The 18,232-nt window shown below is 45.7% G+C and overlaps 1 protein-coding gene across 1 annotated transcript in view; it reads left to right on the forward strand.

The window, feature by feature from the left end:
• Nucleotides 1-205: 205 nt before the first annotated feature.
• The window catches only part of LOC307091457 (CUB and sushi domain-containing protein 3-like), a gene marked incomplete at both ends in the record, with an annotated part of 210,064 nt that continues 192,037 nt past the window's right edge, over nucleotides 206-18,232 (forward strand). Inside the window, 2 exon segments of the mRNA XM_079758444.1 lie at nucleotides 206-383; nucleotides 16,170-16,392. Coding sequence (XP_079614570.1) covers nucleotides 206-383; nucleotides 16,170-16,392 — 401 coding nt within the window.

The following is an 18,232-nucleotide window of genomic DNA, read 5'->3' on the forward strand; positions in this document are numbered from 1 at the left end:
CTCCTCATCCAGGCTGCTTTGGTACCCTCCTAAACCCCAGCGCTGCTCACTCGGTTCCAGCCATCAGCTGACATAGCCGGGCAGGCAGGATCGCCTGTCTCTGGTCTGAGAGAGGAGAGGAGGCAGCGGAACCAGCCCTAGACCCAGTGCCCAGTCAACAGCCTTACTAGGGGAGAGTACATGGTATAGTTTTTGGGTTTTGATGATGAAGGGGATCCACAGAGACGGATATTACGACGGATCTATCGAGCTCTCGGACGTGTTCAACAGAAGATGTATCAGATGTGGCCGAGGGGACTTGGTTCGAGCTAAAAGGATGAGGATTAGGACGGGGATCCTATTTTGGAATCTCGTCTTTTCGCTGATGTTCACTTGTGTCAAAGGTACGTCACTGCAGCAATGGGTCTGATGTTTATGGTTTTGTTGGACTTGGTTCTGTTTCGTTGGGTTTGAACCCGATGTTATTTTTTTTGGCGTTAACAGTCCAAGGCGTACGTGCGTAAAATGTGCGCGTCATCGGGAGGGAGTTTTTGGGACGCGTTTCCCAAGGTTTAGCGCTCAATGCAGGCTTTGAGTGGATCACTCCATAGATATTCCTGCGGTAGCCCACGCTTCTTCAGACATCCTACGTGAGCTGGTTCCCTCAGTGTGCCAACGAGTGGATTGTGGAATTGCATGGACACGCACTGCATATTTCGTACCCTATATGCGATGCGTCGAGTTTCTAATGCATTTAGTCCCCCCCCACCCATCTCCCGATTTCTGGGTCGAGTTTCAAGTATTTCTGCAGGAATCGCGCCAGGCCACTTAAAACAAGACTGATGTTAAACTGTGTAAATGGGTCCAAATCAATTACTAGGAGGCAGCAATCGTTTGCTGGTGTATAACGGAGTGGCCAGCAGCACCCATGCAGGTGTAAGGTGGGCTTGTTAGTATTCTAGTGGCTGTTTCTCCGGGTTGGCCGATTTCAATAGCCGGTGTTGTCTGTTAGGTAACCTCCTCTTGCGTTATTCTGCATTATTTTAAACGGCGATACGCTGCACTTTGCACTATTTCACCTTTTGTGACGATGCGATTCAATTTTTGTATCATGCAGTTAAAACTAAGTATGGATATTTAGCATTTACATGACATTGAGCAAAATGTTCTTGCCAGGAACTATCGGAATTCTTATCTAACACACACACGCACACGCGCGCGCACACGCACAGGAATACTCTCAAATCCTCACTTGGCTTTAACTTGGCTTGTAATAAATGAACCAAACTGTTGCTCATATGCCACGACACAGCAGTAAATCAGACATAGCGTTGATTTTCCTGTGCGTGTGTGCGCGCGCTCCACTGTGCGTGTTTGTGAATGTGCTTCTATGTGATAGAGAGAAAGGGAGAAACAAATAACCAAGGGTGGTGTGTGTGTGTGTGTGTGTGTGTGTGTGTGTGTGTGTGTGTGTGTGTGTGTGTGTGTGTGTGTGTTAGAGAGAGAGAGAGAGAGAGTGTTTCCAAATGTAGGCCTTTGTAAGTCATGGACACTGTCAGCTGATTCCCTGCAGTCCCAGCTCCAGTCCATATATTACTTGATTCGATACCTGTTGTGTAATTTTGTGTGTGTGTGTGTGTGTGTGTGTGTGTGGGGGGGGGGGGTGCATGTGTCTTTGTGTGTATTTGTGTCTGGTGTGTGTGTGTGTGTGTGTGTGTGTGTGTGTGTGTGTGTGTGTGTGTGTGTGTGTGTGTGTGTGTGTGTCTGTGCGGGAGCCAGAGAGGGGAAGAGGGAGAGGGAGGGAGAGGGAGAGAGAGGGAGATGGAGAGGGAGAGAGAGTCCGGGACTTTGTGATTTCTGTTCGGGGGCCTCATTACTGTTTTTCCATTGTGAATGTATTTCAGAGTAATCCATTCAAAATGTCAAGCCGCTTTTCAGGGTTATTATTTCTGCGGGCGCCAAGCACATCGCTTGTGTGTGTGTTTGCATGCACACAATGGGGTGCACACCGGGGTGAACCGGTGCTCCGGTATCTTCCCCATTAGTATGTACAGCAGCTTTTGGCCTGCTTACGGGCTCAAACATGGCACCATCCCACCACAATGACATCCTCCATACTGTGAGCATAGGAGCATTGGAATATCAGTGATTTTGTTAATAGTCACGTTTTTTTTTAGCATGTCTAAGTAATCAATCGTGAAATGATTTCTCATTACGGGGAGACTTTGTGTTGCTTGAACAGTGCCACCGTGTTTCCCATGCGATACTTTGGCAAACCAACGCTTCCAGGTTATCCAGGCTAGGTTATGGTATATTACCATCGATTAAGGATCTTACAACACTACAGCTCTCTCTTTGAGTTTCTCTCAGAGTATCGGCAACACAGAAATCCCGTGACTCATTAATCTGACACAAGCCCTGTATGTGAACCACCACATGTAGGGCAGGCCTGCAGGTAGCCTTTGAATTGACATGCAGATTGTTCTCCCTCGTGTGTGAACCTCATGTCGGCCTCATGGGGGGGGGGGGGGCTGAGGCGAGTCCATCGCAGCATGCTGCATGTTTCATCTCCACCCACATCGTGGCGATGTGCGACCTGGGGTCCATCACCCACCCAGCCGGCCCTGTCTCTTATCAGCAGGAGCCAGCTAACCGGCGGTGTGCAGGGAGGAGGTAGGTGAATGGATGGTGATGGCAGTGGTGTTAGTGGTGGTTGTGGTGGTGTCCTTGTTTGGGAAGGAGGAGGAGAAGGAGAAGTGTGTGGTGATGGTGGAAATGGTGGTGGTGTCCTTGTCTGGGAAGGAGTCGGAGGAAGAGTGGCTGGGGGTGGTGGTGGTGTCCTCATTTGAGGAGGAGGAGATAGGAGAAGGAAGAGTGGGTGGGGATGATTGGAGTGCAGTTATTCTCCAGCTATGCTCGTGACAGTTGACACACTGTGCGCGGAAGTAAAAAAGAAAAGACAAGAGAAATATGAAAGAGCACATCGCCATAGTCAGGGCCGGTGACTCACAGAGACGCTGGTGTAACATCGTGCCGTCTTCACTTCCTACACTTTGTTCTCAGCCACATCACCGTGGGCAATGCACCTGGTTTGATGTGGAATTATCGTTCCACTGTTACGCCAGTGTTGCGCGTCGCCGTCTCGTTCTTTGAAGACGTGGCCAGAGGCTCGCCCAGAGACGACACAGCGACTCCGACCCTGGGTGTTGTCAGGGGGAGGGTTGCGATCCCCGGCAATCCACACGTTTACATGCTGCATCCGTTGGTGACGTTTTATGAGCAGAGCAACAAAGGTCTCTCACACGTTCTAAACCCTGGGGGGGTCTTAGGCTTGTTGTAGGTGGGTGAGATGGTGGGAGGGAGGGTGGGAGAGGGAGAGGGGGAGGGGGGAGAGAGGGAGGGAGAGACATAAGGGTTTGAGAGAGAGATGGTAGAGAGAGAGATACATAAAGGTTCGAGAGAGAGATAGAAGAGAGAGATGCAAAAGGGTTTGAGAGAGATGGGAGAGAGATATAAGGTTTTGAGAGAGAGATGGGAAAGAGATTTAAGGGATTGAGAGAGATGGAGAGAGATATAAAGGTTTGAGAGAGAGATGGGGAGAGAATTGGATTCATAAGGGTTTGAGAGAGAGAGAGATATATAAGGGTTTGAGAGAGAGGGATGGGAGAGAGAGAGAGAGATACATAATGCTTTGAGAGGGAAATTGGAGAGATACATAAGGCTTTGAGAAAGAAAGATGGGAGAGAGATGGGAAAGAAGGGAGGGGGGGAGATGGAGAAAATAGGAGCAAGAGGGAGACATGAATCATGGCTTTTTTCATGATAGGAAGTACAACTGTGTCACTGACTCCCCAGGGGACACCACAGAAACCGTTTGCTGAGCTCAAAACACTCAGCGACTTAGGAAAGTAAAGTGTTGTTTCACAATTCACCTGCGTCACATCATAATCTCATCGGTACGCAGGACAAAATGTGCCGGCGGTATGCATCCATTAAACACAACAACGGCTTGTACTTTAAGTCCCGTCGTTAAGCAGGAACCAGAGAGGGCCTGATTAGCCAGCAAGCTCTTATAGCGAGGTAATGTGGTGGACCCTCCTCTTGCTGTTGTCTACTGGAGCGCACACCGAAAGCTATTAAGGGCTATACTGCCAGCCACACTCTCCTGTATGTAGAGGGGGTCGTTGTGTTTTTTTTTATAAATGTATTAAGTATGTCATGAAAAATTCTGCAAAAGTTCATAATCCATCTCCAATTAGTCTTAATCCTGTGACATATGATTGTTTGAAGGGGACTCAGGAGATGAGAGAGAAAGGCAAGATCGTTTATCACTCAGCGAGGCGAGGGTTCCCCATATCAAAGGCACCCTCACTTCCTGTGTTAGGAAGCACTTTCACGTTAAGTAGGGAAATGAGGACACCACTAATGAGTGTGCGAGTGATGAAGGAGGAGGGCCGTGTATCGGTCGAAAAGGATTTGATTGGGGATTATGTGTTATCAATGGTGTTTGTGAATGAAATGAAGCCGGCCTCCTTAGCTGGACTGGCTAGACTAGGCGGACTCGATCATAAAAAGCTTTCTCGGTTACAGAGGAAATGAGGAGACATTGTAAAAAAGAAATAAATTTCCTGTTCCTGCTCCTGTTGGAACGGTTGGTTGTCAATGTTATTGAGAAACGGAGGTGATTCGACAGTTTGTTGGCATTGAATGGAAGTATTAGGGTATTCTTAGCACAACACCTGAACTTGGGTTTCAAGGAACGACCACCTTTAGGTGGCATTATAAATAACCACTTTTATGAAATCACGGCATGCAGAGGCGACTTCGTATTTGAACGAAAAAGGTCAGGAAAGTGTTTAAACATTAAATGTTAGGCTTTTCGCTTTCGATATCGGTGTATTTGATCCTCAGCAGTTAGTTGGAAGTCGTGTTCTGCCTCCAGTCTTGTGTTCTATCCCGAATTACATATGTATGATATCAATTATAACGCTAATATATCCGACTGAGACAACAATGTGTGCTGATATTTGGCAACGTGATAACCTCATTAAATCATCGTCGCACAAAACGACAAGCAGGATCCCCGATAAGATTCAAGTGAGATTATTACGTGTTTGTTGTGCATTGGTTTGTTTATCCAGAGTTTTACTGGGCTCAATATCTGAAATTCTTACCCAGGGAACAATTTTGAGCTTGGTGATTGGACGATGCTTTGTTTACACAGTGATCTGTGGGATTTCGGCCCGTCATTTGTCTTGTACCCTTCACTCCCTTTCAATGAACCAAAAGTTGTTTGTACTGATGATTCTACCTGCAGGGTTTGAGTCCTGTCCAAGAATCGGCTCCAATTGCCTGCACAGCCCTTCAGACAAGATGTTTTGCCCTTCATATAACACACACACACACACACACACACACACACACACACACACACACACACACACACACACACACACACACACACACACACACACACACACACAAACACACTAAATGTAGGTGTCCGTAATACAGATATTTTACATCTTCTAATGGAATCCCTTCCACGCCTCTCTTTGGCAAGCGGACTAAACGGGGATGCATTGGCACGTCTCTGCAGTCAACAGCCTTCCAGATGATGCCTCACTGTGGAGAAACACACGGGCAGACAAAGCAGGAGACTTGGTTTCAGCAGAATGATGAGCACTTCTCCTGAAGGAAATGAACAGATTGTTGATAATTATCTTCCGTCCGTCTGTTGCACCCAAAGTTTGGTCCCTCGCGTCTAAGCACCACTCTGTCTCCGCGCTAACGTTCGTCGCATAAAGACGGAAAACGCAGGATTCTTTTTTTGGGGTGATCGCCGGCAACCCGGGAATCGTTAATTACCGGCCTGGTTGTGCTGCACATGCTGTCACCTGGTCGCATAAATCCCCTTTAGCACCCCCCCCCCCCCCCCCCCCCCCCCCCCCACCATTCCAACCCCTCCGGATTGATTATGTAACAAGACTGGATCAACTGTTGTCGGGGCTCGTCAGGAAACGCGATTGGTCCGTGTTATAAGTATACCCTTTTCCTGCCGAGAATGTGGGGCAGTGCTCCCCTCCGAGAACCCGCCGCTGGAGTTTTCCATCTCTGACACGTTGCCGTGGATGACAGCGGCGGCGGCGGTGATGCCAGCCCTGGAGGGACATCTGAGGAGCCAGACACGGCGGCTGGGCTATCCTCCAGACGCGTGCGCTTTTGCGTCCGTCCGTCCGTAAGTGGAGCAGGCAGCGTGTGGGTTTTTCCGGTGGTCCAGCAGGTCCCGGGAACCAGGAATGGCACATGGCGGCTCCCCTGACACGCAGGGGGGGGGTTTTAGTAAACTCCACTAATTGGGTTGTCCTTTCAGCGGCGAGCAAAGTGCTTCCCTCCCCTGGCCTGTGGCTGGTGGGTTTTGGACCCAGACCACGGCTCTTAAATGTTTCTGTCAGCTCCCCTCAGATGGTGAGCTATAGTTTGCTGAATCTGATTAAGTCTCCCCCTTTCTTTCTTTCTTATTTTTTTTTGTCGTTCCTTAGGTATCTGTTTTAATATAAGCAGTCCTCCCGGGAAAATGGGAGGAGGAGGAGGATTGGCTGTATCTTGTCCTCGGGCTCAAAAATATCTTAACCCACCGTTTCGTTGAGATAAAGTCGGAACAGACGGAGGGGTGAGGGCTGTCTTGTCTGGAGCGAGCCAAGGCTTGGGATTCAGGGTGGGGAAGGGGAAGGGGAGGGGGTGATGATGACTGTCGGTGCACCTCAGGTGTCGTTTTCAAAGAAGATTAAGCCCTGTCTGTTGTGTGAAGGCATATTCACTGATACCATCTTTGCCTGGGATCCCTGGCTTCAGTGGCTGCCCCTGTGGCTGGAGTTAATGGCTTTCAAAGAGTTTCAAACATGCTTTATGCTCAGGAAGCTCCACGGAAAAAAGGTAATGGGATCAAAAGGAAAAGGAGATGATTCAAAACGGTTTTGGCGCCGCCGCTTCGGAAAACAGACGTCCACCACCGCGGTCGCCGTTTCAGATCAGTGTTTGTGTGAGACGTGGTGATGATCAAATGGGCGGTTTATACATTAAGAGGGGAACACACCAAAGAAGAAGAAAAGGAAACACATGCTGTTTATTTGATGCAGCTCATCCGAGTGCGCTTGTAGGTAGATGTTGTTTTAATAGGTTTAATGGGTTCACGGTGTGAGTCACGTCTGTCACAAGATAGTTTTCTGTCCAAGCTTTTAATCGATAATATGGAAATCTGAAATCTGTATTCATTATTATCTAAGATAAGCACAGTCGTTTTTGACTTTATTTGACATGAATATCAAATATATCTCTCTCGATCGATGGATAGATCAATCTATCTCGAGATCTCTCTCTCTCTCTATATATATATATATCTTATACTGTATGTTCAAATGAAAGTGGTCGAGGCCACAATAGTGGGATGTTGAAGTACTATAGTACCCTTGTATAATATTGCATGTGTGACCAGCTGTTTGTTAGCCCTAGAAGCCTGCCCAGTGTGTGCTTGGTTCAGGGCCGTGTTGACATGACTGGTTCTTTCTGGTACTTGTTGGGTCGGAGGTCTGGTGCAGGAGCAACGAATCAATACAGAATGGTCATTGAATGCCAGGGAGTCAATGGACCTCGGAATAAATACGACTTAACCTCCTCGTAAAATTACGGTTGATCATAATTCTCGCGGCTGCGATTGAATAACGTGTCACCGGCAACTGTTAGCACCCCTGGAGTCTTTTGATCAGGGCGAGGGTAAGGGGGGAATAAAAGAGAAGGAAAACTCCATCGCTCCTGCAGAGCTGGCTCTATTGAGAATTGACAAAGCACACTGGCATGAGGCTGGCTGGTGTGCACTTAACCGAAAGGTCATTGATTGGCTCATCATCTCATCTCCGGGACCAATGCTTGGTGGCTTTAGCCTTTTAGCCTAGCTCGTTGGCTGCACATTACATGGCCCTGTTGTCCTTCTACGGACTTTCCATGTGATCACTCGCTAATTAATCCGATCTTATTTAGGGATATGTGAGCTCGAGCGGAAAACGTGTGACGATAAAAACAAGGCTTTCTTTTTCTCTTTTGTCAGGGCGAGTGACTTTCTGGGGTTCTCGTTGTTATCTGCGAGAACTTGGAATTGGATTTCTGGCCTCCTTCATATTCTTGGTGTACCGGAGACCTCACAGTGGAAGGCTGGAACCTGTAGCGACACAGCCCCCGTAGCACTTTGAGTATGCACTGTTGCTCATCCATAAAATACAGACAAATGAGGAACATACAAATACTTTCCCCAGAGGAACGTAAACATTATTATTTTTTCCTCCTGCGGTGATGCGCGAGCGTTCGCCGATATGTGATAAGCCGGTGTGTCTGTGTGCCTTCCTTTGCATTTAAGTGTGTAAACGCTCTCATTTATTTTTGTTTTGCATTTTCTACCTCACCAGTTGGCAATTTTACACCACCCATTACGGAATACTTCCTTGCCCTTTTCCAAATTGTAATGACACCCTGGTGAGCCAATAGTTGCTCTCTCTGAGGCCTATTTCCCGTCTCTGTTGTTTCGAAGCTATTTGCCTTATCCTCCTCGGCGAGCCTACAGAGCAGCTCAGCCAGCTGACTGTGATTACGACCGACCCTTTCAGCGGGGAATCGCGTAGATGCAGCACAACCATGCGGATGAAATGCCTCTCGTCGGTCCCCCATCCACTTAAGGTGGCTGCTTTCTAAAGTTTGCTGTCAAAAGCGCCCGGCAAGTCGTTTTCTGTTGTTCTGTCTCCCTCGCAATGATGTTAAAATTACTTCCACATTTTGTGTCAGTGGCATCAGGGAAGAGCTTGCCATAGATCTGAGATAAAAATTGCTTGGATCTCTCTCTCTGTAAGAAAAACGAAAAAACATGCACTTCTAAATATAAACCCCTAACTGCTGTTGCAGCCCTGATTGTCTCATGATATAAAGCGGGACGGTTCCCTGCCTAAGACGATGACAACAAACAAGCAGTGGAAGTAATTCAACAACCTTGTGCTCCCCCCTCGATGCGATGGGGGGGTGTTGAGACGTTTTTTCCGGTTGTTTCTCTCTTCTTCCCCTCGTTCTGTCTCTTTCACAAGTTCCACTTTTTGGGTTTGCTGTTTTTTCCCTCGCCCCGTGAGAATGAATATTAAAGCAGCTGCTTATTTTTTTGGATAAGTGGCTTTGTGACTATCTTTATCTATATATAGATATAAAGGTGTGTGTGTGTGTGTGTGTGTGTGTGTGTGTGTGTGTGTGTGTGTGTGTGGTGTGTGTGTGTATATATATATATATATATATATATATATATATATATATATATATGTATAAAAGAAGACTGCCGTGATGGCCCCTCTGTTGCAGTTTTTTAGGTAGGCAAATATAGGACACAGTTGTTGCGGTAACGATGGGGACGGTGCAGCACATAAAGTGTGTCCTTGTGTCAGCTGACCTTTGTTTCGCTGGGTAAGGGCTCTCTGTCAGACAGCGGTGGGTTCTCGAAGCTAGTGTCACTGATGGATATCTCTCTTTTTGGCTGACTGTTCGCTAAGGTCACACACAAATCAATATGGGCCTATTTGAATTTATTTTCGTTTTTTTTGCACTCTTGCTTTGATTGCTTGGCAAACAATGTCAGGCCTGCTCTCAGATTCTGTTCGGTCGTCGTCGTCGTTTGAACAAGATGAAATACTAGGCCATGTAGCGGGAGCTGCCCTTGGCTTAGCTTGAGTTATTAGGTCAATCTCGAGAAAATGGAGGAAATATCCAGACGGGAAGGGAATAATATGAGAACGTTAGGCCTGGGCATGCCAGGCCAGAATGCTCTTTAAGTGTACCCTTTTATAGAGATATATTTATAGAACTGCAACTACGTTCAACCGCGTTGAATCGTTCAAACATACACCACGTGTGTTTTCTATGTTATAGTGCTAACTACAATAATGCTTCCTACATTGGTCGTACAATAATACAAACTGTGGTTACATAATACAGGCTGTGATCAAGGAATACACTCTCTCTAATTATACATTTTCTCAGGGAAAATACATATGACTCTTAAATATGTGTAAAAAATAGTATGGTCCATATCCATTGGTGCCAAGAATGACACTGATACTGTGTGTGGGTGTGGGTGTCCTTTGTTGACCTTCTGAAGGCAGGGCATACTGGAAGTCTCGTTGGCGTGTTTGACGGCCGGTGTGGACCACACATTTGATGAACCAAGGCGATGTTTACTTTCTCTGTCCCTAATAACCGATTCAGTTGGCTACCAATTGACGAAGGGCTGTATTAACATAGCTTGAACACCCTGTATCATGCATTATGTATTTCTACAAATGTAACCTTGATGGCAAAGGGAAGAGGGCATGGCTAAGTCGTTCATTAGCTTATTCCAGTGCAAATACCTAGCAAATACCTCACATGTAAAACCTATGAATTCACAAATGCACGCGCATACGCACAAATGCTCACATTCTCACAGACGCAGAGACACACACATGCACACACACACACACACACAGGCATATGCAAACATGCATAAAATGCGCACACACACGCACAAACTCAAACATACGCACGCACGCACTCACACACGCACAAAAACACACACAAGCACCCCCCCACACACACAGGCGTATGGAAACATGCAGAGGTTTTAACACACTCGACCCTAATGTGAAGCAAGGCTTTCATTTCCCAACCACAACACTAGAGCACAACAGTAACAGGCAGGCAGTGACGACAGAAGGTGGGTTGATGCTGCAGCTGCTGCTGTTGATGTTGTTGATTTTGTTGTTGGGGCCGTGATGGATAATGTGGTGGTCTCGAGGCCAGAGGTAAATGTAACTATTTGAGCCGCAGCAGGGACCGATCTTGACAGCACTTGTCTGCCAGCGTGCCCGCCCGCCTGCTGAGGCCCCCCCCTCAACGCCAGATTTATGTGTTATGATACTGATTCATATTTTGAACCCCCATTTTCCCCTACCGTGCGATCACAGCGGGCTGCTAATGCGGTTTTTCATCACAATTTATGGTCCACATCACACCGCGGCGTGTCTCGTGTCTGTGGCGCTCACCTCCGGGGGGGGGGGGGCAGACTTTAGATTAACAATCTCAAGTCTCGATGGCAGACGCGCCCAAATATGGGCGAGCGAGGCGTTTTCACTTTCTCTCGCTTCATATTTTTGTTTCGACCAATCATGTCGCTGGAGGATCGGGGGAAGGGGGAGCTGTGAGCGTGTAATTGGCTATCAACAGCGAACACAAACCTCGACTTGCACCAGTAAACTGTGAAAAAAGTTTTCGGTAAAGGTTTCAAATCAAAAACCGTGCGGATCGGCCCACTGTAGATACAGACTTATTAAAATCCCCCTTCTCCAAGCCTCATCCGTTCGAGCAAATTAGATTCTCTCGTGCTAGAATATCTACGTTACGGATCAGGAGGCATAGCTCCACCCCTTTTCAGTGTGTTGGTTCCGGCGCCGGGCTCTGTGTTCTGTCTCCTCCCACGAGTTCTGCTGTAAGGAAGCCCCAACACTGAAGTTATGGCTAACTGAACTATTGGACACCCTCCACTTTTGAGAGGATCCGATTCATCATTAAGGACAATCTAAGAGACTTTTGTAAAGATTTGGTAACCTTAGGTGTCTTAAATTGCAGGACAGGTCGAGTCTTGAATGGAGTCTGGGGCTGGTTGTTGTGGATAAGGGTATTAAGGCTTTTTTTTCTTCTTGTAAAATTTTTTTATAAAAAAGAAGCAATGTAATAATGCCCATTTTGTGGCTTGATATTTTTTACATGACGCTTTATGATTAAAATATTTCAAACAGGAGTTCTGCTGTAACATAGTAGGCCAGCTGGATCCCAGCCTACACTGTAGGTAATATTAGGTCGGCATCAGGCGACTAGCTGATGAACAATACAACAGCAGCAGAATACATATTTAGGGCCCTGGCAGTAAATGGGTTTACTGCACGTCCCCTGCACTGTGAAGGAGGTATATGGGTTTCGGGTTGTCTTTTTTTTCTCCCCTCCTTTGAAGCATGTGCAGATGTTTACAATGGGCTTTTTATAGATGGAAATTTATTTGAGATGATGCCGGGGCTTAACATATTACAAGATGGTTTAATGCACTGCGCGGAGACCAAGGGATCTTCCTGATTTCAATTTTTTGTTCAGAATGGTTGGCTTACAGGGAGGAGAGCCAAATACAAAGCTGGGGATAGACAGCGAAGACAGGGGAGGTTGATGCGAGAGAGAGAGAGAGAGAGAGAGAGAGAGAGAGAGAGAGAGAGAGAGAGAGAGAGAATGAGCGAGAGAGTGAGTGAGAGAGTAAAACGATGGGGCGATTGTGAACGATTCTGAGAATGAGCAGTTGAATGGGCAGTGAATGAAAGGGACACGCCGGGGACTCTAAATTGGCATGTGCCTGTCTTACCCAGTTAAAGAAGACTTGTTTAATTCCAAATTCCTCATTGTGCTTCCAGGAAGGGCGTTTGCTGGGTTAGCTTTGTAGTGGCTTAGCTCCTCACGTGTGGGGAATACATTTTTACTTTCCAAAAACAGTTGAACATGTGTTGATTGATTTGACAAGATTGTAGTTTGCCTACAAATACACAGATAAGGAGGCACTATTTCCAGCTCTTGATTATTGGGGCACCTGTGATGCGCTGCTGACAGGTTACCCCATGTAGACAGAAGCAGAAATAGTAGAATTGTGCCAGCGGCGCAAACTACATTTTTGTTACGTTGGTACTAGCGCTTATTTTGTAAACAAAACGACTATTCTGGACACACTGGAAAACTTTGGAGAGTAATTAAAAGATAGTTCCCCTCACGTGAACAGGAGCGAGGCTACTGTAACTGCCAGTCAATGTAAGTGGCTATCAGAAAGCAGATGCTAACCCATTGAGCGCCCCTCTTGGATGCACAATGAGGAATTTGGAATCAAACAGCTGGTCTGAATCTGGTCTGAATGGGCAAGACCGGCAAATGGCGGTTTACAGAAACCCCATTGTCACCCTTTAAGGTGCATAAGGGAAAAAGGGAAACTTGGTAAGAGAGATGCAACAAAATGATAGATTTGTGTGAGAGAGCGAGCGAGAGAGAGATAGAGAATAGCAAAGAGCTTGTGTTCCATCAACCTCCAGGACATCAGAACTATCAGCCGCACACAAACATCACTATCACGTCGCTCACACAACCCACTCTGAACAAGGCCCATTATTCATTGAGTGCATGACACGCAACGATATATCAGAAAAACACAGCACTTCAAAGCTGTCCTTCCCCCCCATTGATGAGAAAGCCTGGCAGAATTCTTTGATTCTGGAATCTTTCTCCAAGGCCCGCAGAAATGTGCGCCTAATTGGGGATTGGGTTTGTGTCAGCCATCACCACAGGTGTTGACAGCTGGTGGTATTTAGTCCGATTTAATAGCCATGATAGGAGCCAGCATTACTATTCGTAGAGTGCTGTTAAGTAGGCTATGTATGTTTCCTGCTCCGAGCTCAGAAGGGTTCACTCGATGAAGTGGGTCACAGTCATCTTGGCAGCACAGGCTTTTAAAATGGCCCTAATAGAATCCAAAATCCATGATTGTATGGATTGTAATGAATGTAACCCGATTTAAACTCTTGCAGAAGAAACAACTTGCTTTCTATTATGCAATTTCAGGTATCGCTTCTGGTACAGAACTTTTCAGCGGTATTTGTCAATGAAAAACTGGGAAATTTGTAATTTGGCGCGCCATATAAATATAACTAATGTCAAATGTAATTATTTCACAAAAAATGGGACATTTATATTTGTCCTATTGTTATCATGGTAAATTTAGAATTTTGATTTTACTGGGCTCCTCCAGAATGGGACATAGGGTTGTTGGAAGCCAGCTTATTGTAAGGTTTGCAGATAAAATACATGGGCTGGTTCTCCATGTTGCCATGCAGGAGATCTCCTTCAATGTGTGTGATGGCTGGTTTAACCTGTGCACACTGATTGCTCAACGTGCAACAGGTGTGCAGGCTCACCAAGCCCCAGATTCCAATCAGACTCGGCCAGGTAAGGCTGCTTCAACAAGCCATCGTCCACACACGCACTACTGTATAAGGGCATCCTTTTATACTATCCTATTCACTCCTGCCTGTGGTATAAAGTCAATAGATAGACACCCTGTGTAGTTAGGTCAGTCACGACCAATCAGATCGACACGAGTCTAATTACCACCAAGTTTCTTGAAATCAATATTCATCAGCAGGAAACTTGGCCATTCCAGAATCGATTTAAAACATTCGAAAAAATCCTATTTTTATAAAACGGGGACATTCCCGGGGACATCTCCAGCCAGGACAAGAACAGGCATCCAGAAACAGGGAATGTCCCCCGGAAAACGGAATGCCCCGAAACAGGGGATGTCCCCCGGAAAACTGTGAATGTCCCCGGAAAACGGAATGTCCTCGGGAAACAGGGAATGCCTTTGGGAGGTAGTGACCCCAGAAAACTGGGGATGTCCCACGGGAACAGGTATCTCTCATAAGACTCAACGTTCAGCGTTGAGTCTTATGCGAGGCAGAGGGTGTATTTTAGATAATTAAGCTATTACCACAAAGCTTTGTGCGGGGGGTACAAGCTTTTATTGTGGTTTGCAAACACAATGTCAGAATGATTTTAAAGCATTATTTTATTTTCCAACTTGGTGTGTAAATGCTGCACAGTTCAGCTTCACTGCTGTCTTGATGAGATGACTCAAACAACCACAGGGTCAGAAGCTAATTACACTATAGGGAAACAGAAACCGGCATTCTTAATTAAGTCTGCTCTTCATTAAGCGATGTGCGACATCATCACAAAGAAATGCAATCATAGTTGTTATAATTAATTAGGTGCGTTTGCGATGGTTAAAAAGAGCAGGTGTCAGGCTTGCTCATTTAAAACACAAAGAATAGTAGCCATATAACAAAGGCCTATTGTACATTGGGGAAGGAGGTAGTGGCCAGCTGTGGATTTTGTCTGGCGTTTGTCTCGTGCCCCATGAGACACTTTTCCACTCGTCCACCTGTGGTTTATAGTTCAGTTCTGTGGACATAGACTTCTCTCTCTCACTCTCGCTCTGTACCTCTACTTTGCTCTCTCTCTCTCTACCTCGCTCTCTCTCTATCTCTCTCTCTCTCTCTCTCTCTCTCTACCTCGCTCTCTCTCTACCTCGCTCTCTCTCTACCTCTCTCTCTCTCTCTCTCTCTCTCTCTACCTCTCTCTCTCTCTCTACCTCTCTCTCTCTCTCTCTCTACCTCTCTCTCTCTCTCTACCTCGCTCTCTCTACCTCGCTCTCTCTCTACCTCTCTCTCTCGCTCTATCTCTCTCTCTCTCTCTCTCTCTACCTCTCTCTCTCTCTCTCTCTACCTCTCTCTCTCTCTCTACCTCTCTACCTCGCCCTCTCTACCTCTTCCTGGCCCTCTACCTCCCCATCTACATATCTATCTACCGTTCTATCTAATATTAATGTCTGCAAGTTCAAAGCAAAGCAGTTCTTCCCTAAAGCCCTTTGCCTTGCCCTTTTCTGTTGCTGGTCCCTTTCTCCCTAAAATTGCACTATTAAGGTATTTTGGTAAACACAGCCTGATTGATATCAGTCTTCATTAACCTTGCTACCTTGAACACTATAGGATATAATGGAATCAGAGGTCAACCGTTTATGAAATGATTCAGCTACACAATTACCTCTGCTACTTTAATAGCATCTGTACCTCCATAGAAGAATGATCCTTCTTTATACAGGGTATATACAGGGGCGGCATGTGATTCAGGAGGTAGAGCAGGTTGGCTGGTAACTGGAAGTCTCCTAGTTCGATCCCCGGCTGAGTGTCGAGGTGTCCTTGAGCAAGACGCCTCACCCTAACTGCTCCAGACGAGCTGGCAGTCGCCTTGCATGGCTGACACCGCTGTTGGTGTGTAAATGTGTGTATGAAAAGGTGATAGTGTGCTTTGAGTGGCCACTGATTGTAAAAGTGCTATATAAATGCAGTACAGGTGGTATGTATGCAAGGCTATAATCTGGTTCAAATCGTTTTGGAAAAAGCATGCGTACTCCTTCATCTTGCTAAAGTGTCAGTCTCCGCTGTTTCACGACTAAAGCTCACTGTGTTGTTCTCTCTCTCCTCTCCCCAGGGTTCATCCATACGTGTGGCGGCACTTTAAAGGGGAGGAACGGGACGATAGAGAGCCCAGGTTTTCCGTACGGATATCCCAATGGAGCCAACTGTACCTGGGTGATTGTAGCCGAGGAGAGGAACAGGATCCATATAGTTTTTCAATCTTTCGCCGTGGAGGAGGAATATGACTTTTTATCTTTGTACGACGGGCACCCGCATCCCGCCAACTTCAGGACAAGGTGAGGACAAGCAGCTCATCCACATTTTAAGCACACTTTTCAGGAGATACTGTAGAAAGGGCATACAGCAAGGGGGCTTTCAGCGGTGAGCTCTGACTATAAGTTAATATCTTATGTCGACGTGGGGTTGGATGCGTGCATCTTATCGCGTCAGAAAAGTGCCGGTAGTCACAGAAGCGAGCATTAGGATGCAGAGAAGGATGTCTGTGCTCAACTGGGGTCTTATTGGATTAGAGGAGATTCTTTCTTTTGCATTAAGGGTTTCTAAACAAAGTCACTTAGTTTTTAATGTCTAATGAAATGCAAATGAGGTTCTTAACAATTCGATTATGCTTAATCACGAAATCAATCCAGTGCACATTTTTTATAAAAAATTAAAGACTGAGTCATGTGGATTGTTCTGAGTATAAGTAGAGGTCGTTATGGTATGAATCAGATATGATTGCTTCAAAGGCAATTATTTTAATGACAAATACAGCACAAATTCTTAAAAAAATGTCCTGTATAATCTAACCAGAACTCAAAGCAACACTTCTAAACTATTTCGGTAATTTTTGTGCATCACATTGCTTTTTGCAGTCACTTTTTACGCCCTAGGATTTAGTTATTTTCTCAGAAGTGCATCTGAAATGCACCGGGTGAGAATCAGATTAACATATAAAATATAATATTCAGGATTCAATTTGGCCTACTTTATTCTGTGTTTAGCTGCTAAATTAGCTTTTTTGATTCCTACACTTTTGGGTCTGTTGCGGCATTTGGATGAATAAATTGGGAATTATTACCTGCACACAGCAAATATTTAACAGTGTGGTGGCACATTTTCCACAGATGGCATTGAACAGATGTTATAAAAAAAAACACGTTCAATTCATAATGATGATGTAAAAATGTATTTCATCTTATGACAAATCCAGCGAACTCTGAGATCGGCTTTCATTATCGGTCTGTTTTTCAGCTGTTGCTTTCTGTCGTTGTTGGTTTTCCAAGTTTTTTTATTTCATTTATATATGCACCAGTGGGACATTGTCATATTATTGTATGTACTTGTTGTCAAATTGCTGTCAGGAGCTACAGCTGGTTCCAACCATTGAACAACAATTAGCTGTTGTGTGGAATTTTTTGCTTTGGGTTCATCTTGGCACATAACATCATTGGCAATTTTTTTAAATGCCTAATTGGGAGAATCCCAAATAAAAATTAAATATATGAGCTTGTCTGTATATTTTATAGTTGTATTAACTGTTGATTTACAGTCTTCCATGATAGACTTCCATTGTGTATGAAGAGTAATGTAATGTTCAAATATTGTTTGAACATTATGTCTACAAACATTTTGCACTGTACACTAATTACAGGCCTACAGTATAAATAATGTGGCCTTCACATGCTACAGTTGTGCATTGAAACATAAAGAAATAAGCATTTCGAAAATAAAGACGCAACAGAGACTTATAACAATGAGGTCATTGTTGTTTTTGCCGGGGAATCAGAGCATAATGCTGTGGCGTTGACAGCCAGCGACAGCCATGGCCGACAGCTCAAACCAAGAAAAAGCCACGGCCAAGAAAGCGACCATGAGTGAAATGCACGAGGTGCATTATGCGTCGCGGCGCGCGGTGATCGCCAACTCTTCCCGCCAACTCTTCCAACGAGGATAAAATGGCTCCATACGGTGAAAACAAACGTAGAAATGCTCTTCACACATCATAAAAAGGAAGATGCCTGCTAAGCCTGACGTTGGCACCAGGCGCACAAAGTTGTAATTCTTTTGAAAAGTGCCTTTAAGAGCGAGCCTCTTGAGATGAACCAGATCGTTTTGGGTGGTTGTCCGTAGAAA

The sequence above is a fragment of the Pollachius pollachius genome (genome assembly GCF_949987615.1).
Source record: "Pollachius pollachius genome assembly, chromosome: 1".
In the NCBI taxonomy this organism is placed as follows: Eukaryota; Metazoa; Chordata; class Actinopteri; order Gadiformes; family Gadidae; genus Pollachius; species Pollachius pollachius.